This window comes from Podarcis erhardii (genome assembly GCF_964252035.2).
Source record: "Podarcis erhardii genome assembly, chromosome: 4".
Classification (NCBI taxonomy): Eukaryota; Metazoa; Chordata; class Lepidosauria; order Squamata; family Lacertidae; genus Podarcis; species Podarcis erhardii.
In genome coordinates, this window is record NC_138508.1 from 38,633,714 (window position 1) to 38,658,682 (window position 24,969).

The window sequence follows — 24,969 nt, forward strand, 5'->3', positions numbered from 1 at the left end:
GTATGGAGGATGTAACGGGTGCTTTATAAATATCAAGTGATTGTCCAAACAGAACTCAAGTCCGCTGGCTGACATTCAAAATATGTACAATGTGTTCAATAAACACCTGTTGTGAGAGGGAGAAGCAAGATCATGGCAGCAGCTTCCAGACAAAGCCAACCTGTGTTCAAAGCTTGTCCGCATAACTCCTGCCTCTCAAGTTTAGGAACTCTGCACAAAAGCCATGTCTTCAGTTGTATGGATTGTGTAGTTGGCTGGGTGAATGTTTGGTGAAGACAGGGATTGCTGCTTCAGTCCTGTTCCACCCACTACACGGCAGAGACTACTGCGAAGTGCTTAGTCAGAAGGGCAAAAGGTGGGACTGGAAGCAACATCTGTAGATGTTTCAATAAGTGCCTTTCCACGCTTACCATTTTATAGTGGAATAGCTAATTGGGGATTTAGATTTGGGGGCATATTGCTAGACAACATTGGTATCATTCAGCTAGTATCCCAGAATAATGGCCTCACAACCCCATATTTCTTGGAACGCAAACCACCACTCCCCCAACTTTTGTAAAGATCCAAAATGGATTCTCAATATTTTCAGTTGTGTGGCATGTGTGCAAGCAGCATCCCAGTTTCTGTGAGGAGGGTGGGTGGGTGGGGTTGGGAAGATGCCTGTTTCATGCCACTTCTGACGGGTGCAAGCTGTTGGTATGCAAGCTCAGTTCGGAGAAGAAATGTGGCAGAAAGAGACAAAGATAACTGAGGCAAGATACTGGCCATGACAGCAGCAGACCAAATTTCATCAGAGGAACTAGGCGTGCTATCGCCTCAGGCAGGCATGCAGTTCCTCTTCTAAACTCCTATACTTCCACAAGGTCGGTATTCTGGAATTAGTTAATTAAATAGCCACGAAAGAGCTATCCCCATGCTCATGCTCATAACTCTGACATTTACTGGCTGGCAGAACACGAGAGTTCATTAGGGGTGTGACTACAGTTACTGAACTTTTCTCAGCTCAGGCACAACCTGCCAATCACGTTGACAGGAAATCCCTATACTGCTCTCTAATAATAGCGAAGTGTGAGCAAAAGTGTCGATAACTAGCTACAAATTCACTCTTACAAATGTCAGATCAAACAACAACACTTTCACCATAAATGGTAGGTGTGAAAGGGCCCTAAGTATCAGCCGTACAGCTGTCTATGTTGAATGCTGAACATTTTTTATTAATACGGTATTACTAATGAAGGCAGACTGGTAAAGTACCACAGCAATAAGGCATACTTACAAAGCGTGAGGAGTTGTCATTTCTCAGAGTTTTGGCATTCCCGAAGGCTTCCAAGGCTGGGTTGGCTTGGATGATTTGATCTTCCAAAGTCCCCTTACAATGCAAAATATGGAAGTACATTTACGGCACAACCCTGCACTCATAATTTGCCAACAAAAGGGCTTTAAGATTTGGTGGAAACTCCATGATTTTGGCAGAATGCATCTCTGCCATTTTAAAAAAATGCACTTGTAGAAACTCCCAAATATCTATTTCATAAAATTTATGCACTGCTTGACTGTTAAAAGAAAGAAAGAAAGAAACCTAAAAGTGATTTACAAAGATGCCAAATGTGTGGTCTCTTTGTATGCTAAGGGAAGTGGGGAACTTTGGAAGCAATTTAGAAGGGGATATTTAAAAAGTCTTACAAGCTATCTTTCCACGCTTTACTTTGCTGTATATTTTGTGGTTTAAAATCTCTGCTGAGGCTCTCTCACCAGAGAGTACTTGCCCAAACCTGAATCTCAGGCATCCAGGGAATTCTCCTTTTATTTTACCTATAGTACTTTCCCTTAAAACGAAATACAAAATATTAAAAACCAACAGATTTGATGTGTAGTCTAATGCCTACTGGAAAAAATAAAGTCTCTTGCCAGCATACTTTATGCTGAAGACATGCAGCGAAGCTGAAGAAAAGGGAAAGAAGGGGCAAGTTTGTGTAAAAAGGGAAAACAACAACAATCATGTCACTGAATGAAACCTGTGCTAATATTCTCCAGTTGAAATCAGCAGAACGTAAGCACTTCTCGCTTAGGCTGACCCCAGCTTCACAAAATGAAAGAAACACTAAGTATAAAAAGATGCAATAGGATTGGTCTAGAAAGCTAAAAATGTTTAGAATCATACAGTTAGATTGCTCAGAGCCAGTTTCTATGATTTTGAGTTGGCTTTGTAACAAAAATTAATTTCAGCTGAGTTCTTCTAGGTTTAGAAGCAGGGCAAGTGCGAATGAAGTTTTACATACACCTGTGAACAACATTCACAGCACGTCAGCAAAATCTGTGAAATACAAATTCAATTACAGGAAAGTCATCTACTTACCCCAGTCTTGGTTGCTGGTTGCTTTCAAAGAAAAATGAAAAGACAATTAAACAAACAGTTAGTCTAAGTGATTAGAAAATATCATTTAACATTGCTTATCAATCCCGCTCTATTTGTGATTTCAGAAACCTTTTTTATTCTGCAACTGCTTTTCTACAGAGACTTCTAGAGTAAATTTCCCAACACTTCTAAGCTGCTTGTCCTGAACCAAGAGGCATCCAGTCCTAGGATCATATGTGGATCTTCTGTATGGCTGCAAAACCAGTTTCTATATCCATAGTCCCCATTCTTCCCCTTCCTTCACATTCAGAACCCAATTTTTTTTGCACATGCTTTGTTCCTACACCTATCAAGTTGTCCATTATTGCTGTTGGTATTAAACCATCAGTCCCTGCCATGTTTTATATCCAACCACCCAGAGTCTGAAGTCCAACCACTGACCCAACATACTAGATTTGCAGGGCTCTGTCCCTATCCACACTATACTACTCCCGATGCTTCGCCGTGTGTCCAGATGACTCTGTTGCAAAGCACAGGAAAAAGAGGTGACAGATCAGAGGTGGAGAATGCTTGTGCTAGTACAGCAGAACCAGGAATGGCTATAGCTGTTAATGGAGCATTGCCAGTTACAGCACTGTTCCATCTCCAGGTCCCCAGGGTACATTTACACTGCAGGCTTGAACTGGATTTACAATCATTCACTCTTCCCTGGGATCTGTCATCCTGGAAGAAGGACTAGAAATCTCTAATATAAAATTCTTAGTAACCTTCTGGAACAAAATGGACGTAAATGTACCTACCCACTGAAGCCTAATCCATCAACAGCATTGAAATAGAAGACTGAGCCTTACAACTCACAGATAAAGATACTACGCAAACTGTAATAATTAAACAGAATTAAAAGCAGCTCAAGTGGACCTTTGTCTTCTGAAACACTGAACCAGTTTCAATACCCCTACTCTCCATTCTGCCCCTTTCTTCACATTCAGAACCCCAAAAAATAAATGATGATATGATGATAAACAACAGCCAGACTAATGGGCAAACTCCCATGAGCTCTGCTTCCCCCGAATCACTTTGAAATATTACAGCTTCTTCTCACATATCCCCATGCAATTAACAATCATGCTAACTGGTGCTTACAGGGCCTTGGAAACAGAATGTCTTCCACCTGTTGGGTAATAAATATTATTTGCGCAGAAGAAGAAAACAGTCATTTGAATATTTACATTCTTTTTTCCAGGTTCACCGATTGCTGCTACTGTGGCAAAATACTGAATGACACGTTTTGTGTTCACAGTCTTGCCGGCACCAGATTCTCCACTATGAAACAGAAGGAAGATGACATTATTAATCTCAAGCTTTTCACTTCAATCAGCATTATACATTTGCATTTCCCCCCCAAATTCTAAACTGTGCTACATTTGAATGAATCATGTCCAGCAACCTCAAACCTCACCTTTAAGGAATTCACTTTTGATCCATGTTTACAGGTAAGTCCACTGGCGCTGATTCAACACAGGCTTGTTGTGATGGATGATTCCCAGCAGGCGGGAGGCCAGATAGGCCTCCTCACCTGCCAGGTAGTTTGAATCCATGCCTGCAGCCAAATTGGCCAATGGTGAGCAGGCTAAGAAGTGGGTGCTCAGCTACGGAGCAAACCCAACTAGCAGCAGGCTTCACTTGGGTCTGCTCCTTGAGTATAAAAAGAGGCCAGTTGTGGCCTTATTTTACCAAAATACACTGTGTTATGTCTGATTTTGTTCTCTAAGTTGGGATGCTGAGAACTGTGGCATCTGGGCACACAAGAGGATAGGGGTATGGAAAGGATAGCGCTATCAGGGCAGTATCCCATTAACTCATTCCATCAGTGCAATAATTTACATTTGGAACTTTCTCCCCCTCTCATTCACTTCCTAAATCTCTTATTGGGCTTTCTCCCAGCCTTCTGGAGCAGATTTGAGGAGGGCAAGGGGGGCAGAGAGAGGGGAAATAGAATTATCCGAGGGCAAATCCTTGTGCTAAGGGAACAAGTTATTCAGCATTACATTAGATACAAGCCTTAGTCTTATTGATGGCCATGTGAAACACCACTGAATAGAAGATGGCGGAGGCAACAGTGGGCTACTGAAACTCTCCTTGTGAGTCTTCTCAAAGCCACCTGGTTGGCCACTGTGGGAAACTGGGCCCAGACTTAGTACGTCTTTGGTCTAATAAAACACAGCTCTTCTTCTGGAACAAAGGTACTAACAAAATATACACTGACTAAAACCTGAGTATCAGGACCTGAGTTGTGACGCAACAGAGCTGTGTTTCTTAGAAACAGACTCAAGGCACCTCAGGTAAATCCAGTCAGGAACAGCAATATTTAAGCACAGTAGCCAGGGAGCCCTGGTTAATCCTTGCCACCCAGGCCCACACTGCCTTTCTGCTCACACTCACCCCTACCAGGCATTCCCTCTTTAAGTACTTACTCTTGGCCTAATAACTAACTTTATACCCAGAACCCAAGGGTGAAATTTACTTCTCTTAATGCCCATGCTGAAAAACCTTGCAAACAAGTTAGCAAAGGCGAATATGTGCTTTGAAATAAAATGTCTTCAGTTTTGTGTGCTCTCGTAAGCATACTAGAAACCAATTGCTTTTGCTGATGTTTGCATTTGCTGATGTGAGGCATCTGAAAAGATTGGGGTGGCTATGTGTCCTATTTTATATAGAACAGTCCTCTTCTGAAGGAGTCCTCTGTGTGAAGGACCGTCTGATCAGATTTGAAGAGAAGAAGGGAGAACTGGGCCTTGAGGTAACTATAAATAGTTACTGAATAGGCACATAGATCAATTGGTCACAATCTTTCCCACTGTGGTGGGATATATTGAATTTTTATTTATATTATAGCAATTATTTCTCGATTTGTAACTATACTATAATTAGCATATAGAAATGTTAAGCGAATCTGTGTCCTCTTTTGCCCTTCTTTTCGAAGATGCATTTTTCCTTTTTTGGCATTGCATAAATAACCTCCCTAGAAAAAGATCCACTTACGTGATCAGCATTGACTGGTTCTCTCGATCTGTGCAGAAGGGAAAAAAGGAACCTGTAATTGCACTCGCTACGTAGTCACCAGGGAATAATTTCTTATACAAACAGAAATAAACAAGAAGAAACCCATTCAGGCAAACTTCCCCCAACATGGGAAATATCTTGTTTAGTATATTTTGAGTGCTTTGGCAAAATGCATTGGCCTGCAAAACAAATTCATTTTAGGTTCTCTCCATTATTTAGTGCCATATCCCTGCTGTGGAGGTAGCTGCAAAAGCCATTGCATGACTCCATCACAAGCAGAGAAAGACAATTTAACCTGATCAGTTTCTTGGTAGAAATTCCAAGAGCAAGGTGTGCTGTTGAAATTCATTGGGCTCTTCAAAGGAAGTAGGACTGAAGAGAGCAAAGAGAAACAAAGGAGGGATGGGTTTTTGACAGGTTGGGGTTAATTAGCATATCAAAGGCTCTGTAACATGGAAAACACATTCAGCTAAAGACATTCAGATTAGAGGGTTTTTAAACCTGTTGTGTTAGATGCTTCCCTTCAACCTGTTCTATTCGTGTTACATGGAAAAAACGTAGTGAAGTTTCAAGTTTTGCATTTAAACCAAAAGGTTTGGTTGCCCCGCAACAATTTCGAGAGCATGGGGCTTCTGTTTGCTTTCTAATGAAAGGGCATGTTTTGTGAATTAAAAGGAAATCAGCATTGGCAGTCCAATTGGTCAGGGCAAGGATGGAGAACTTGTGGCCCTCCAGCTGCTGCTAGACTACAAATCCCATATTCCTTGACAACTGGCTGAGCTGGCTGGGGTTGATAGAAGTTGCAGTCCAATTTCTAAAGGGCCACAGGTTCCCCTTCTTTGGCATAGAGATTGTCTCAAAGTACCAGCTGTGTAACATGTTGGCTTAGCAATCTTTTTTGTTTGCAAGTGATTTGAGAGAGGAGAGAACCTAGAGGAATTTATGTTATATTGGGCAAGCATGTGCTTTATTTGCAAATGACCGTCGATGGAATTTGAAGTACTTGCCTCCCCTACCAACCCTGCCCAGAATGGTCATTCCATACAAGAGTAGCAAACAAGACCCATACAGCTGCGGTATTGCACTGACTTGATAGGGGTAAGGGAAAAGTTCTTAGTTCAGGGGATCTAGACAAACTAGCTCTGTAACAATAGTGCATGCCTCTTAAGGGCAGGCACCTCGCATTTAAAGATGCTATAATTATAAGGACCTAGAAAGCCAAACACATTACTGTGCCAAGCATAATTACAGATTTTGCTTTGCTTTTTATGCTTCAGCTATTATTATAACTCAGCCAGCTCCAACAAAAAGCACAAGACAGGAAAATGTCTCATACTTTGATATATTATTTTAATGTTATCAATGGCAGTATACCTATTGTGCTCTGTGCAGAGTCACATTTGAAACAGATGAGCACAAACCCCAAGCTCCCTTGGTAATGTTCCAGAATGTCGATGGCTGCACAAATATTAGTGCTCCAGATAATCAGGCATGCATCACCACTGCCCTCTGATGGAAGAAATCTGCTGCTCGGACATGAATTTGCAGTGTGCTCCAGTTCTGGTGGCATGATGTTATATCACTGCTCCAGTGCTTGAAGGAGGCTAGAGTCAGTGGCCTTTAACATTTGGCTGTAGTGCAGCCAAAGCCAGGCAGTTTTAGCACACATTGATTTCAACAGGAGAGCTAAGCGCATGCTCCTTCTCTTAAACAGCTGCTCTAGTTATTGAGATCACTATTTCTGCCTTGTGGTTTCTGTTCAAAGAAGGCTCATTTGTTACAGTACATTCCTTTCTTTCAGCCAAAGGGAAGCAGGGCTGTAAAAAAGAAAAGAAAAGAAAGTGCCCTGACCTACTGGTTGATTATTTCTCTGTGTAAACAGGGAGCAGGCAGGGGTAGGAGCAACAGAAATGTGCACATAGAGATTGAAGCAAACCAAGGTTTGCCATTCACTTTACTGTCAGAAAGAGTTATGGGGCTACTGAGTACACAGATTCACCCTCTGACAATGATGTCCATGGAGAAATTCTTGTTTATGGGTGGTCCATGTGAGCACAGGAACACAGGCGAGGTGACCTGGATCATTGTGTTGTAAGATTGGAGGTTTTGACAAGAGAGTGTTAGAGACTAGAGAGCAAGAATGACTGCTGAAGCTCCTTTAAGACACAGTTGCAAAACCTTTTTTTAGGCAGATTGCTAACTGATTGCTCTTGATAGATGGATCTCCCTTAAGTCATCTGAAGTGGGTGGGTTCTTTCCCTATCCAGCTAAGGATGGTGTATGCTAGGTCTGTGTGTGCCTGGGAAGTGAACAAAAGGGATAAAGTATAGTTTCTGAGAGACAGGCACAGAGAGCTGAGTTTTTAGGAGCACAGTAAGCAAACTGTGTCAGGGAAGTTGGTGATCTGAGACATGACAATGAATTTGGCTTTCTGTTGGAATATTAAATCTAGATCTGCACCTGTAAATAAATTCAAATGCTTAAAAACTGTCATAACCTTTCATTGATCTTCTTCCAAATAAATTAACTCAGAGTGAGTGCTGCACATCCCTGGAGTTTCTCACTGCTCAGAGACGGGAAGACTGTGTAATGATGGTTTTAGTGTCTTATAAAACCTAAGCATTACTGGGGGGAAATAAAAAAATCCTCTCAACAATTTTTCTTTCTTTCTTGTAAACCAGGAGCAGGGAACCTGTGGCCCTTCTGGCATTGTTAGGCTACAAGTCACTTCAAGGATATACACTTCCGACAGTCAGGAGTTCAGTAGATATTATCCCTAATCTGAGTGGCACTGAAGATCACAGATCTTACCATCTCCAGGCTCTTAGCTCATGATATAGTGCTTAAATGTCCTTCCTAGAAGCTTCTCTTGTCAGCATTTGGAAAACATTTGAAAACAAGATTTAGTTGTAGGACAAACAAATAAGGGCCATGTGGGCAAATGACGCTACTTACTACGCAGCATGTCATGGTAAGCATTATCAGCTATGGAGAAGATGTGAGGAGGAGCCTCTGAACGTCTCTTGCCCTTGTAAGCTGAAACAACTTCGGTCTTGTAGACAGGAAGCCATTTGTAAGGGTTTATTGTCACACAGAAGAGACCCGAATAAGTCTGGAAAGGAAAACAGAAGAAATCACTAAGAACCTTGGTAAAGAACATGAAGATTTTGCGCTGTGTCCTAATGCCAACAGTGCAGTTGTTCTAATCCAGTTCATTTGTAGGGTTTGTCATTGTTGTTTTTAACAAAAGATGGCTTAACAGAACCAGACTGCACTGGCATGGAAATTGAGAAAGAAATTTACTCATATATTAATACTAAACACACAAAATGAAAGTGAATCCCATCGATAGCAGAATGGTTTGTGTCAAAGTTGTCTGTTTCATTTTGGAGCAATGGATATGTTGGCCACAGCCAACCATTTGTAACTTTCAGCTCAAGATTTCCTCGTACTCCCAGCCTCCAACAATTCACCTGAAAATGCAAACCTCTGTAAATGTAAATGCTAACATTTTGAAGGGAAAGCAACATTAGTTGATTGGGACTTGTATAATGGTAAAAAGATGGGGAACATGTGGCCTTCCAGATGTTGTTGGACTACAACTCCCATCATTCCTAGCTATTGATTATGCTGACTAGAGTTGATGGGAGTTGGAGTCCAACAACATCTGAAGAGCTACGGGCTCCCATAGATGGTCCATAGTCACTTGATGCAGCAACCTTTCTAAAACTAAATGGGATGGAAAGCCACCTGAGAATCATATCCATGCCACCTGGAATTCTACTGAAGAAAGGTGTGATATATATGAAGTATCCCCAGACTTTGATGATGTGTAGACTGAAGCCCACTAAGAAAATCTCATGAATTAAAAAACCTCATTTCATTAGTACAACTCAATTAGAAATTAGTTTAACCTTGGGAATGAGGAACATGGCCAGTAACAATGAATTTCGTTGTAAACTAGTATGCATTGGAACATGATTTTCCAATACCAAACACTTCATCTACTACAATAAAATTATGCACAAGGCATTTAGAAAGGTAAGCAATCTTCACGGCTAACAATATTTGTTAAGAAAGGTGTTCAACTCCTGTTGCAATCAGAACTGGGCACACACCATGCCATAAACATCCAGATTCTGCAGCAATAATCCAAACTTTGCACTTTAAAAGTAAACTACTGCATCTTGACAATATTATGCAGCATGTGTCTTTGCTTAATATGCATAGTTTATTCTGCTTCTACTGGTGTGTAAAGCATGAAAACCTATTGTCCAACCAGAGTGAAACCAACAGGTAAAGGCTGGCTAAGCCACAGAGACAAAGTAAACAGATGCCTGGTGTACCCAAATTATAGGGGTGCCCTCATTTATTCAAATATCTTAGAAAGAGAGCTGCTCCCTGCATATTTAGAGACTGGGTACACAGAGGCAAGTTGTCTATTGTTTGATACCACCTGTATTTCAGGAGACAGAATGAGGAACATTCTGACCTCTATCAGCTGCCCAAGGCACAGACGCAGTCATAAAATGGGTGAATTAAGGATGTGACAGACATTAAAAAATGAAAAAGTAGCCCTCTAGTCAACCTTTGATCATTTAATGTGCTACGGCATCTGATAAGACACAGTGACAAAAATTTAATTCACTTACGGTGATTTAAAAAAACACTTTAGCTTGCTAGAGGCAAGGTAACATGTTAGTACAGTGGTACCTCTGGTTAAGAACTTAATTCGTCTGGAGGTCCGTTCTTAACCTGAAACCATTCTTAACTTGAGGTACCACTTTAGCTAATGGGGCCTCCCACTGCTGCTGCGCCGCCGCTGCACGATTTACGTTCTCATCCTGAAGCAAAGTTCTTAACCCGAGGTACTATTTCTGGGTTAGTGGAGTCTGTAACCTGAAGCGTCTGTAACCCGAGGTACCACTGTACTGAGCATTACAAACATGGGAAGCACCAGAGGGGATACAGGGGGTTAGCACTCCAAACAAGGTGAATAGTCATCCTCCACTCCCACCTTGGACGGTCATTGCAAATAACATATACTGCTACCGTAATTTTAATTCAGAGAACAACTCGCCCACCTAGAAATATACTTTGCTTCTTCTATGCCCCCCTTTTTTTCTGGTGACACCACAACATTTGAGACAGGGATGCTAAAGAAATCACATGGGGGCAGTCTCATTCCTGTCTTCTTCCTAGTAGGCAAAACCACATGAGAAAGGTAATGGTTCTGAATACCAGTTTCTGGAATTTTCTGGACACCAGTTTCTGGAAGCTGCAGGAAGGGAGAATGCTATTGTGCTCAAGTCCTGCTGCTTGCAGGTTTCCCATAAGTACCTGATTGGCCACTATGAGAAAAGGATGCTGGACTTGATAGACCACTGGCCTGATCCAATAGGCTAGTCTTATGTTCTTGGGGGGGGGGGTTACATAATAGCAACCATTCCGTAATATGCATTCTGAGTAGTTGTAAAGGCTCAAATGACAGATAATCCATGTTCAAGAAGTTGCCGGAGAGCTCATACAAAATTACAATTTTATGACACAATCTACCACTCATTTTAACCACATACTTGACACTATGTGCAGCAATAAGCTCCTTACCCCTTGACAGGGGTATAGAGAGCTAACCTACTTTTGGGGGAGAGAACTGAACCCAAGGGGATTTTGGTTGTCTGCCTGTCAACGGTTATTCTGGAAACTTCTGACCAGCAGCGTGCACCAGAAACTCAGTTTCAAAGGAAGATCACAGAAGTGAATATACAAGGGAGCAGAGAGTATACAGAGGAGAGTCCCTCATGCATAATAAGCCAGGAGCAGGAACCACAAAGGGGTCAAAGGTCAGAATGTCCATCTGGCAGTATTGATTCTTATCCTGCACAATGGAGATGCAATTCAACATGCAGTTTTAAATGAAAATCAATGAATGACTCATACATAGATCATCCAGTTACTGTAGCGTCTGTTCAAATTATGCAGCACAGATGCCTCGTTGAGGTGGGTCAGCATAGCCATATCTTCAATCATGTCAAACTTGGGAGGGTTCATCTGTTGAACATCATCTTCCTTCAAAGTGACTGTCTGCAAGAAAAGGGAACATTGTAACCACAGCCTTTCCAAACTTCCTGTACTACAGAGCGATCTGACAACAATTTTTAAAAATTAAAAGATAGTTTAAGAATTACTTTCAAGAACAGGCTGCCCACAAATGGAAACTCAACTTTGAAGGCTTCTGTGCAACCCTAAATATCTGGTCTCTTGGGAGACTGATAGAAAGGGAAAAAAGAAAATGCATCTCTTATCCATTTCAGTTTGTTGGATACTGCCACCCACTGTTGTAAGCAGTAGAATACATGATTTTAAGAAAGCAATAATGATGATGGCCATCTGAAGTTAAAAAAGCAAGATGGAGAAAGTGGTCAAACACTGAGAACTGGTTATAAGCTAAATGCTATCCCAATTTGCCTATGAAGGATGTAGCAAAGCATTAACCTGAAGCTGTTGTGATTTTAAAACAAAACAGGAACCAATGAAGACATAACAGTTACTAAGCATTATAGTTTGTGGATAAATTACTTGCAGAGGGATAGCAATATTAGACCATGGCAGCAAAAACAATGATGACCTGAAGACCCTTGTGGCATCATAAAGACTAACAAATTTATTATGACAAAAGAGTGGTGTGGGTTATGGTCCATTTAATCAAGTACATTAAGTGTTGTCCTGGGCTGTAGGTAGATATACAAGTGGTGGTGGGATAGTGGTGATTGTAAACAGTGAGGTCAGAAAAAAATTAAATGCAGAAAGTACAGACCACAATGATTACATTAATAATTTTAATTATTCACAAAGGACAGTTGTTGATATCAGAGACATCCTAGCATTGGCAAGTCAATTAACTCACATGGACCTGATTCACACGTAATGCTAAGTCAATCCATGGCTAAGTACAAGCCATGACCAGATGTGCAGGAGCAAAGGTCAAAGGAGTAGCCCAGAAACCCACATGTTTGCTCACTCATGCTAAGCCATGGTTTGGCTTAGTGTTATATGTGAGCAGGACCATGCTGTGGGGTAGAAATTAAATAAATAAAAAACCTACGGTATGTCCCAATTCAGTCTACAGGTCATAGCAATGAAGCGTTTGGTGAACCTTAATTCAGTGCATCTATTTCATGTATACCTGAAGAAGCATCTCCACCCCCATTGTTCAGCCTGGACACTGGCCCAGCTCCGAGGGCCTTCTGGCGGTTCCCTCCCTGCAAGAAGTGAGGTTACAGGGAACCAGGCAGAGGGTCTTCTTGGTAGTGGTGCCCGCCCTGTGGAATGCCCTCCCTTCAGATGTCAAGGAAATAAACAACTATCTGACTTTTAGAAGACATCTGCAGGCAGCCCTGTATTGGAAAATTTTAATGTTTGATGTTTTATTGTGTTTTTAATATTCTGTTGGGAGCCACCCAGAGTGACCAGGGTGTAAATAAATTGTTGTTGTTGTTGTTGTTGTTGTTGTTGTTGTTGTTGTTGTTGTTATATTTTGCAAACTCATGACTAAACCTCTCTCAGGTTTTATTCATTTGTTTGTGTCAACAGCGATTTTAAAAGACTTTCTTGCTTAATCCTTTGGGTCCATGCATACAATATAAAAACAAATTAAATATACTAAGGGCTTGTTCATGTATTCCGTAGGAATCACAGGGAGGTGTTTGTGGCTTCCATATGTGCCATATATTCTCAGTCACCCCAGCTGCCATGGGTAGAAGCTTAAACAAAAATGCTTTCACATAAATGCAGGGGGCTCCTCATAAACTACCCACATGCAGGTACAATAAATGGCATATCTGTAGGGTCCCCCCCCCCAAGACTGTGAGTCTCATAAGCGCATGTGCACCTATAGGCAATTGCTTATAGGCTCCTGGATATATGAAGATAATATACACACAAAGAGCTATGAGGCTTAGAGAAAAATACCCCATTGTGAACTTTTTTGCCTAAGCTTCCTAGCTATACTGGAAGGGATGGAGAGAGGATTTTCATCGTGAACATGGCTGGGGGAAGAGAGATAAGCCTCTCTTTCCCTTGTGCTGCGGTCTGGATAACTATCAGGCTCCTCCTCACACAGCAAAAATGAATTAAACAAAATCTGGAGCTGGAGCTGTATATATACGTGTTGAGCTTAACATTGAGCATTTTGGCCACAGTGAGATCGTACATGGCGAAGAAGCAAGGAAATCTCCAGCTCTCTATACGGTTCTCTCTTGTGTGATCCTCCGTCCCTTCCTCGGATTGTTGCTTCTTTCTGTTTAACTGATTCTGGCCTAAGTTTGTACGCAGCAAAAACTGTTTCTCTGTCCTCATTATGTCTAGAATGCTTTATTCTTGTGACTAATCAAACAGGGAGGGGGGCTCTTTACCTTCCCGTCCACAGTCTCAACAGTGACTTTGCCACCGCCAGTCTCTTTTATCTCAGCTTCAAGATAAGCTTTCTTCTCATCTGGAATCCAGCATTTCTTCTTCCCTAGCATAGAAAAAGGAGTCCTTCATTGTTATGCAAAAATATTTGATACTCAACATTGCAAAATAAATTACGAATTGTATATAATAGAATATTAATTAATAGAATAGAATTGTGTTGTTTTTGTATGTGTTCAGAGCACATTCACAAACTCAAGTAATCCTTACAACAGCCCTGAAAGGTAAGATGGCGCTTTGACCCTCCTTCACATTGGGAAGGTGTTGAAGCGGACAGTGGCCTTGAACAAGACCAGGCATAGGGAAACTCGGCCCTCCAGATGTTTTGGGACTACAACTCCCATGATCCCTAACTAATAGGACCAGTGGTCAGGGATGATGGGAATTGTAGTCCCAAAACATCTGGAGGACCGAGTTTGCCTATGGCTGCACAAGACCATCATTTGTGTTAGCAGCTTAAGTGAGGTTTTAACGAGATCTTCCAGCTCATAGTTCATTTTCCTGAATACTATATTCCACTTGCATTGGTCCTCCCAGACAGAAGATGAATAACCTGTGCCTACTGCACACAGCAAATGCTCTGGCATCATTTCTGCACTACAAAAAAGAAAGAAAGAAAGAAACCCAACCCAAATGTGCTTTTGGTTAACCTCAGCAAAATGCAAGGAAGTGTGCACTTCACAGGTTACAATTTGATTGTTTGGAATTTGAGTAATTTACAAGTATGTTTCACTCCCCATTGCTCCACCCTCTTACACTAGCTTACTTTTTACTTGCAACGCTTTTGGAGCATTCGCTTTTATGAATTGCTCAAATCAAAGAAGCCAACAAACTCAAGCTGAAAATTCAAGAAACAGGGATGCAATAATTGACACATTTGCACATCACCACAATGTACTAGTGCCAAATCTATCATACCACAGGGTAGAGTATGCTTCATGGATGCACTTATACTATTGATCTTACAGTATGCAGTGCAAGAGCTGTAAATGACCTCAGCCATTTCTTATCACCCTAAAGGCGTGGCATCACGCTCTGAACTCTGTTGCTTTTAAGTTTTTTCTGGTTCCAGCTAGTTGATGCTTATAGAACAATTCCTGGAAGCTGTGTGTTCTTTGCTTTGATGTCTAAAAGCACACACTGAAACCAGGCAGACCATATGTCACCCACATGCAATAAACGTGTACTTACCTTCTTAAAATACCATTAAGAACAATACATGTTCTCTGAACTGGCTAAGAGCTGCTGTGCTATTTCCAGACAATGTTACTTTATACTTTGAGATGGTGAACATCAAAGTTCTGCAGCCCTTCTTGCAAGATCGTGACATCAGAATAATCACAACATCAATGGGGAAAAGGGGGTCTTGTCAAGTAAAATGGAAAGGCTACCTATTATATATTCAAATTGCAGTGCAATTTAAGCTACATATTAAGCTACATATGGAACATGCAGCTGGTCAGACCAGCAGAATAAATGCACATTTTTAAAAAGTGCAGAAGTATAAGGGGCACCAGTCTAAACAGACTGCTGTAAAGACATTGGCCCTTTACGATAGAACTTCTAATCATAAGCTATAGAAGTATGCATCATTCAGCCTTCCTGGTTGATGGCAGAATCAAGAACTAACACCTTACCTTCAAAAGCCACAGTCTGCAACACCATCAACTCCTTGTCACTTTTCCGGAGGAAGGGAGCAGCTTCCCCGAATTCCGACATGTCCATCATCTTGGCGAGCAAGCTGAAAGTTGTACTCCCCAAAAGAAAAACAAAGCAATCTAGCCTGCAACAACAACAAAATTACTATCTATCTACCAAATATCCAAAGCAGAGTGATATATAGCACTTCCACATGGCACCTGTTTCCAAGGAAAGCTGAACTATGCATGCATTTATTTTTCAAATGTGTGTCTTGTCACTCTGTTCTGCAGAGCTAAAAGCTGCCTGCAATGTGGTATTTAAGAGATAAGTTGTAGTTGTACAGGGTTACGGAAAATTAATCCCACACATGTTCGGAGTTGGTTTGTTGCGTGCCCAGGCAATGCTGCTCACCACCCTCTTATCCACTGCAACAATTAAAGCAAGGACTCAGAGAAGCATCATGGGTTCAAATTAGACCACAATTTTATTGAGTAAGGATGCAAGTCTGGCATGGCATTGAGCATCTCAGCCTGCCTGCTGGTCAGTTACCGGGGGAGTGGGTCAAACCTGCTAAAGGATGACCTATGACATACATCAAATGGATACCATCTGACAGTTTTGCCATGCTAGGGAGTGCTATGGCCCTTAACTGCCACCTGGGTGTATGGACAGAAGCTCCTCACCCTGGATTCATTTAATAGAATTAGTCACTGCCACAGAAGGGTCTTCCCCTTGGGCAAAGACTAAGGATCAAACCCAATGCCATAACCACCCAAGTTGTGATGATTGCAAACAAACCAGACAGGCCCAATTAACCTGAGGATGAAATATCTCCCTGGCCCCAAATACGGAGACTGGAGCAATCCATAGCAAGGTCAATCAAACACCAGTACAAAGAAAGAAGCCAAGGGACAAGGGAAGGAGGGAGGGAAATCTGAAAGGCAACTGCGGTGCCAGGCAAGGAGGTGGACCACTTTAAATGGCCAGGGAGCAGACCTGTGTAAAGACTTCCTCTGGTGTCCCAGTCAGGTCCACCCACCCACCCACTCCAGCACCACCTACAGGCCCACCTGTTATTGGCCAGTTGGCAGGCAGGCCAGTTTTAATTTCCTCAGCTGATGGGAGAGGCAGCAACATCTCCCATTGGCTGTGGGAGCCTGGCACATGGAAGCCAGAAGGTGGCAGCAGGGTTCTGCCAAGCTGCAAATGCTGCCCAACTCTCAGGTGAATGAGTGGAGATTTGTGGCTTCAGGGCTGAAATCTGACCTGGAGAACAGGTTGTTTCTTGGATCTGATTAAAATTTGCTAGAAATAAAGTGTATGTGTGCGTAAAGATACAAAGACTCAGATACAAAGGGTCTGAAGGCCCTTTCCTTAGCCATGAATGCAGGAAAACTCTGTGATCATTCACTGGTGAATGAATTTTAATTTAAAATATTTCTATTCCTTTTTCTGTTTTTTTGCTGCACTCCTATGCACATTTATTGTATTGACTTATTGTAATTAATCTTCACTGAAAGCTTTAATTCATTTATATTCAAGACAACTCACAACATATCCAAAAGACAATTCAATAAACATAGACAAAACAAATGGCCTATCATTTTAGCTTGCGCTCCGAAAATTCGTCTCTACCTTATTCTAAGTCAGATCATCAGTTCATTTTGCCTAAGGTAAAGGTAAAGGTACCCCTGCCCGTATGGGCCAGTCGTGTCCGACTCTAGGGTTGTGCGCTCATCTCACTTAAGAGGCCGGGAGCCAGCGCTGTCCGAAGACACTTCCGGGTCATGTGGCCAGCGTGACGAAGCTGCTCTGGCGAGCCAGCACCAGCGCAGCACACGGAAACGCTGTTTACCTTCCTGCTAGAAAGCGGTACCTATTTATCTACTTGCACTTAGGGGCGCTTTCAAACTGCTAGGTGGGCAGGAGCTGGAACCGAAAGACGGGAGCTCACCCCGCGGCGGGGATTCGAACCGCCGACCATACGATCGGCAAGTCCTAGGCACTGAGGTTTTACCCACAGCGCCACCCGCGTCCCGCTGTCATTTTGCCTAGTATTTGTCTAATCTAGACTGGTGCTGGCTTTCTAAGGACACAGGTAGAGCTGGCAATATAAGCCATGAACACAATGATCTTTAAGAGATCATCAATTGCTCTCATGGCTCAGCAATACATAGACTGCTTGATGAGGAATCTGTGTGTGATTAAAGGAGTTCACTTTTTTTAAAAAAAAAAGTAGAGCAGGCGAAGTTGAGCAAACCCTATGTCTGTCTCCCATCCTGTGCCATATCTGGTAGATTTCTCAAAACAAGCTGCAATAGTGATCTATAGTCAGAAAATAAAGAAATGCTTCTGGAAGGAAAAGGGAATCTTACCAAGGACTGATTGATTGGGAGTAATCAATTTTCTCTGCATGCAGGAACTAAGACATTTCCCAAACATGCAGCCCTTAGAGTAGCAGATTAATAGCATTAAGTTTATTAACGGTACAATCCTAAGGGTGCCTACTTTGAACAATGTCTTGTTGTGTTCAGTGGGGTAAGTATGCACAGGATTGTCACCTTTAACAGGTCCTTTTATCTTATTCATCCCAGAATACTTATGGTAGTCATGGGCGGGGGGGGGGGGGAGGATCCTTGTGTGTTTTGCTTTCTAAATAATAAAATATTTAACGCTTGGATAATGAGCCTTCTGTATTTAGTGATGCAGTGTACAGATAGAAGGTCAGACGAGCAATCTGGGGGAAGATAGTTAACTTTAACCTTCAGTTAACACAAGATTCAAGACAGAACAGTCTGTAGTCATGCGATACTTGTGTTTTTCCATCTATGTAGGCCAGCAGAGACCAGCTAGAATGAAAACCATTTACAGGTTTATAATGGAAGTGCTGAAACATCACTCTCCCTGTGCCTGAAATCACAGCCATCTTTAAATGAGAAGTTTCATTTAAAGGGAAATGAAATAGCCATTCGGCTCTCATTCATTTTTGTGCATTATTCTCATCCTGCACCAAAGTGAATTTTGTATTAAAACTGTCCCTTCGGATCTTGCTGCAGCAGGCTCTAGCGCTGTGATATATTTTCATCTCCAAAATCAAGTACCAACTGGGAGAAGGGTTGCATTGGGAAACATTAAATTGGCACTGGGTTTTTCTCAACGGGTACTGTATTTGGGTGCAGCGAATGCTATTTTATTATTGAAACAACTGAGCAAAATATTCTGGTTCAATTGCAAGATTTTTTTTTCTGTTTTGAAGTGTACATGCTGCTGTCATTCCTCCTTAACTTTAGACAAATGCTCTAACAGTCAATGCATGATGTTACAACAAGACAGCCTTGTTAAAAACTAGAAGGCAGAAAGCTCACCTAACCTCTATGTTCCAGAGGCCTCATTAACTTTAGACTACATCGATAGCAATTGACCCAAGTTTGCAATCTCATTACCAAATATGAGAACACTCTGCAGGATTTCTTTCTCATGTCTTCACTGTCTCAAATCTGTATGTGTCCATGCATCGGAGACTGAAACTGCACTCTTAAATGAGTCTACTCTGATGTAAGTCCCAGTGAGTTCAGTAGGGTTCATTCTTAGGTAAAGGATTGCAGACTGAACCACCTGGAACTGAGTTGTTGACTCATAAGAGACTGTCTCATGAAGCCTTTCCCTTCATTGATGCTCTTCAGTATTAGTCAAGTTTCACAGATTCCCAGGGAATAATGCATTGCGTGCACAGTATGAATGATGTGATGGTTATACAAAGTTTAACTAGGGCATACTTCCTGGGCTAAACAGGTATTGGGCATGAATGCTGGTGTGGGTATGAAAGCTCAGGACTGAAAGGGGGAGGATTAAAATTCATGGGGCAGCCTATAGTCTCTGAAAGAAATAAAGCCTCTGGAGGGGGCGGGGAGTGAAACACAACGAGAAGTTAAAAGGAATGATTTCCCCACTGAAACCCAAAGCAAAAATTTGTACTTTTTTGCCCTCCACAATCCCAACCGGTGTTTTCTTGTCTGCAATATCACTGAAAACTGGCTTAGGCTGTGCATTTTCTAAGGTGCTCCAGCCTCGTTTTCATCTAAGCATGTTTTAGCTAGCTGATCCACCGGAGCATTTAAGTTGTATAACTGAAAAGCTCCCTAAGGTATTTGGAAAGATAGAAAACATGACTTGCATATAATAAATGATCAATCCATCCTCAGCATACCAAGGACAGGAATCTCCTTTCAAAAGGAATATGGTTCTTTCCAGCTGATTGAGCGTTTGGCTTTGTGGGTCTCAGCAGAAAGATCTCTTCCCGGAGCCCCCATGCTGGCTGGCAGCATCACAGAGCTACTTAAACAAGGCTATCAGAACTAAAACCTTTACATCTTAGCAGCATAAAATACAATACTGAGAAAAGGTTACAGTACTCTGGACTACAAATATATATATATATATTTAGAAGAGAAATTGGTACCTACCCTGAAAAGCAAAGGACCAAGTAAGGGGTTTGTGCTTGCTCTGGACTTTATATACACCTTCTACCAAGGTCATTGATGATAACGTACAGGGCATCAACAGTTCCCCTTGTTTCTATATTTGTCTTCTGGGCCCTGAAAGAAGAAGAGGGAAAAAAACCACAAAGTACTTCAGCATGTGTGGCATTCTAAGGGGAGTGGTTTGCTACTTGATATGTGGTTTATCTTCAGCATCCTTTCATTAAGCAATATACATTGTTTTTATTTTTAATTTGGGGAGTGGGGCAGAATTTTGTTTAATCATAGCTCGCTTCAACAGAAAAACTACGAACTGCAAGTCACTAACTTTCAAGGATTGTTGAGATGTTACTTTTCAGGAAGGAAAGCTCATAGCCCTCTGCAGATGAACAATTCAATGAGAGAACATGCATGGAGGAGAGGAAAGAAGAGCATGTCCAAAGACGACCCTCTCCCCAACACACACACACACACACACACACACACACACACGAGCATTTATTAGACTGCATGAACAGACTTACATGCATATGAACTGAAAGACTGCCTATCCCTGATCACCTGGGAAAATTCTACTCGTGGTATTGCAGTTTACAGAATAGCATAGGAGGGTGACTTGGAAAAAGATGTTTTCCAGGGCTTACTTGGAACTAACAGCACACCAGTTTGAAAGAAACATCCTTCAAGCTACTATTCATGTGCCAGAATGTGGATAGGGGGGAGCATTTAGATGCTACCCACTGTTGCTTCCAGTCCAGAAAAGTGGGTTTTGCAAGAAGAAGAAGTCATATCCATATCCTGATATGTCTCTCTAGATTGGGATGAACAAGTGTGCTCCAAAATAGTTTATAAACTTGCAAGAAGAAGAAGTCATATCCATATCCTGATATGTCTCTCTAGATTGGGATGAACAAGTGTGCTCCAAAATAGTTTATAAACTTTCAAAGCCATTGGAATTTAATACACACATAGTACAAAGTGTTTTATTTACTAGTAAAGTCAGAGAATTGGATAGTTAGATTATGTAGATCTGACTGACATAGAGAACTTGTGGTTCAGACTGTGCAACTTCTGGCCACATCCGTAGAGTACCCTGCACATAGAAAACAAGCCTATCAGGAGCAAGTCTGGGCTCAAAAATACCATACGTTTTCTGTGCAGGGGGCATGTTTCGTATGGTACAGTGTTCAGTCAGGTGAGCCCTTATTTGCAATGGTAGCATCCAGACACAGATTTACCTTCTCAATGAAAACTACTCAGTTATTCTGGACCTGACACCTGATGTTAGTCATGTTGAAGAAATGACAATGATTGTTCGATTATATCAACATAACACACAATCAGATAATGATATGTCTGGGCCTGAGGTTATCTAAGATAATATTTATTGGGAATTGTTCTAAAGGAGACTACAGGTGTCTTTATAACAGAAACTATTTTGGACAGTTTGAGCAAATGAGATTACCAGTTGGGAATTTGCATGATCAAGGTTATGATGATGGGAGTGACATGAAAGGCAAAGAAAATGGCATATACAAAAGGGTCCTGGACATAAACCCATGTGCCCTTTTTTTTGTACCGTGCAATGCATTCTTTTTAAATCTTTGATGACACAAGCCTAAAAGGTTTATCTGGAAATAATTCCCAAATTGAAGCTAAGGCCCTTGGTGATGCAATTTGTAAGTTCAAGTTTGTGAGATTCCCTTGTTACATGGGACAACATCCTTTTTTGAAGTCAAACTTACAAGCAAGCTTCCGAAAAATAAGGAAGCTGATTTAAATTCAGCTACAATCCAATTGAGAGTGATCAGTTATTACCTTGTGGGATGCAGAGTTTTCAAAGTTTTGATAAATGCTACTGAGATCACAAGGAGCTAGAAATACCACCAAACCTTGAGACAGATCAAGTAAGAAAAAGGAGCAAGAAATAGCAGTTTGAATATGAGGCCCAAGAAGAGGCACCACAAGACTAAAGCAGAAATTCAAAGTACAGTAGGTTCCTCCTTTGTCTTCTTAGACATGACCATACAATCTGTTGATATAACAGATGCAACAATATAATTCCCTATTTGGAATTATTTTTTTTAAAAATCTACTATTGATGGATTTAAGGCCTGCAAGAATTTGGAAAAATAATCGATCCACAGTGGAAACAAAGATATTGATGCTGAAGAGCTGTGCTGTGAACGTATAACAATAGCCCAAAGACTTTCAAAGTCTATGCTGCTACAAAGAGTACTTCTCTTCATACTACAGCAAACAAAAACAAAAAATCCTGAATAATGTGCCTAATGTTTCTTTGCTCTAAGGATCCTTCTCACACTTCTGGTGTTCAATGGCAAGTGGTGAATGCAGTTTCTCAAACCTCAAACTTATAAAAATGTAAGCTCCAGATAAGGCTGCCATTGGCAGACCACTCAAAGATGGTAGAAAGCACTCATGGCCACTGATGACGTGCCATTAAGGACTTCAGAGGTACATTTCAGACCATAATAGCTCCTGGTCCAAAATCCTTATTAATATAGAGGCATTCAAGTGTATGAGTTTCCCACATCTTTGAATGCCTTAGGGTTCATGTGCAGTCTGGATGTCCTGTTGGAATGGAAATACTGCAAGTTATGTTAAGTTGACTAGAAGCCGAAGTGCTAACAAGGCTCCAAATAGTCTGCTTGTGCAAACGTTGAATGCTGCTAACAGTAAAGAGAGAGAGAGAGCAAAGGTTAGATGTTCTATTCCTAGATTCTACTCAGAAAGGCAATTAGCTATTTTGAGCCAGCCAAGTATAAAGCCATTGTTTACAGATTATATCTGCTCTTGCTAATGTGCTCTTTAAAACGTCTTGCCCAGGGGAAAGAGTGCTTGCCACAATAAAGATTTGCAGAAGATAGGACTTTCACAAAAAGTGTTGATTCAACAGGCTTTGAGAATTGGCGACCCAATAACAAGATAATTAGGTTCAGTAGGAAAGGGACTGGATCTCTTTGAAGGAGGTTGTTATTTACTTTTTAAACTGTAGGCACCAATTACTGGCAGGATTCATGGTGCAGACCTTTCAGACAATAGCTGAAATAAGATTGCATGAATGTGTACCTGATCAGGGAAGAAGCCACATTCTCTATAATCTATCACCACAATTTAAATGCTCATCGACTATACTTCTTTCTCCACTGAAAACACAAACTCAAAATAATAGCTTTTTTTCTTTTGCATTCAAAAGTGCCTTAAGCAGCCAAATTGATTCAACATTATTCTACCAGAGGAAGAATAACTTAGTTGGTCTTTAAGGTGCTACTGGAAGGAATTTTTTTATTTTGTTTTTACCAGAGGAATGTCCAATGTGATGTAACCATGAAGTAAAAGCAGAGCAGATAAATTAGGGAAAGCCAGTGTAAATTAAGTAAAGCCTGTTTTCAATATATTTCCCCTAAGCATGACTGGATCCAATGTCCCTGAAAGCAGCCTTGCAATGGAGATACATCTCCAGTTAGGTTGTTAAAAGTATCCTGAATGTGCTGAGAGCCAACACTCCTTCATCCGGTTTTGTAAAACCCAAAACATTTTATACCAAAATGTTGCAGTGTAAAAACAAAGTATTCTGCTGGGCTTAGGAACTGCTTATAAGCAGCTGAGCTTCCCACATGGCATGGTTACATTCTTTTTTTTAATGAGCTGAAGAGCTTTATGGATGTATGAGTTCCCCTATTGTTTGCAGAAAACAGCATAAAAAACACCAAGTTCCATATGCGCAGAGTTCTTTGTGAGTCATGTACACCCCTGAGAACACCAGAGCCACAGGGGGAAGGTATCCCACTCCAACATTTAAACACAAACAAACAAGAGGAGATGAAATATTATTTTCTTATTCTCTGATCCTTTAAGTTATTCCACACACCCTTCCCAACTTAGAAAAATCAGGTATAGAGAACTTTATTTCCTTTTATGGGTGTATATATATTTATACTTTTTATTCACCCTGTTTGAGAAACAAATTATTGATCCTGTGAGAGCTTGATTAAATGGTGCTACCTCAAACAAGATGGGCTGCATCATCAAACAAGATGGGCTGCAACCCCCTCATTTATAACCAGGAGGACATTGTTGTGAAGGCAGGGTGTGGGACAGAAGCCCTGTCAAGAAGTGAAATTAACCTGTACTTCCACAGATGTGCCTCAAGAAGGCAGTCTTCAAAAATAATGAAAAGATCCCCACAAAGTTCTGAAATCTGATTGGCTCCACCAAGTTCTGAAGAAAGACAATCCTAATTGGTTGGCCACCTTTGGCTTATTTAGATGTCCAAATTATTTACATGTGTGCAAATAATGCTCTGCTCCCTCCAGTGTGTCACCTTCAGTCCACTTTTAGCCCTCTGTGAGTTCGAGGTTGATTTTATGAAGGAGAGCCAGTGTAGTGTAGTGGTTCAGAGCGGTGGACTCATAATCTGGTGAACCGGGTTACTTCTCTGAAGTCTCTCAGCCCCACTCACCTCACAGAGTGTTTGTTGTGGGGGAGGAAGGGAAAGGAGAATGTTAGCCGCTTTGAGACTCCTTAGGGTAGTGATAAAGCGGGATATCAAATCCAAACCCTTCTTCTCTTCTTTTACACATAGAGATTCCACACAATTTAGAGTCTAGAACATAAATTGCTCTACTCCACAAGTGGAGAGAGGCTCCTTGCTTCAGTTGCCCTCACTCGGGGAGGGTTGATGAATGACTGAAGGGGACAGGACTTTGCAACACACTTCCTACTCTCCCTACATGCAAGTAGTCTGAATGCCCAGATGGGACCTCTAATCATCAACATTTCAAATTTCAAAAGTCAGTATACAGCAGCGAAGTTCTTAGACTTAGTATCCACAGGATGTTTAATGCAATATAGTGCGAAAATCAGATACTGCACAAATAAGTACAGCTGGTGGAAACATTTCTACTATTTTCCCATACTGAGATGATAAATGGTTCC

The 24,969-nt window shown here is 41.4% G+C and overlaps 1 protein-coding gene across 1 annotated transcript in view; it reads right to left on the reverse strand.

Moving 5' to 3' along the window:
* The window catches only part of MYH15 (myosin heavy chain 15), an 86,240-nt gene extending 70,559 nt beyond the window's left edge, over positions 1–15,681 (reverse strand). The window contains exons 1-8 of the mRNA XM_081859573.1: positions 15,529–15,681; positions 13,834–13,937; positions 11,360–11,503; positions 8,375–8,531; positions 5,399–5,426; positions 3,586–3,679; positions 2,357–2,377; positions 1,277–1,369 (exon numbers count right to left, since the gene is read on the reverse strand). Coding sequence (XP_081715699.1) covers positions 1,277–1,369; positions 2,357–2,377; positions 3,586–3,679; positions 5,399–5,426; positions 8,375–8,531; positions 11,360–11,503; positions 13,834–13,937; positions 15,529–15,619 — 732 coding nt within the window. The 5' untranslated portion in view covers positions 15,620–15,681. The remainder of the gene's footprint in view (positions 1–1,276; positions 1,370–2,356; positions 2,378–3,585; positions 3,680–5,398; positions 5,427–8,374; positions 8,532–11,359; positions 11,504–13,833; positions 13,938–15,528) is intronic.
* Positions 15,682–24,969: the final 9,288 nt, after the last annotated feature.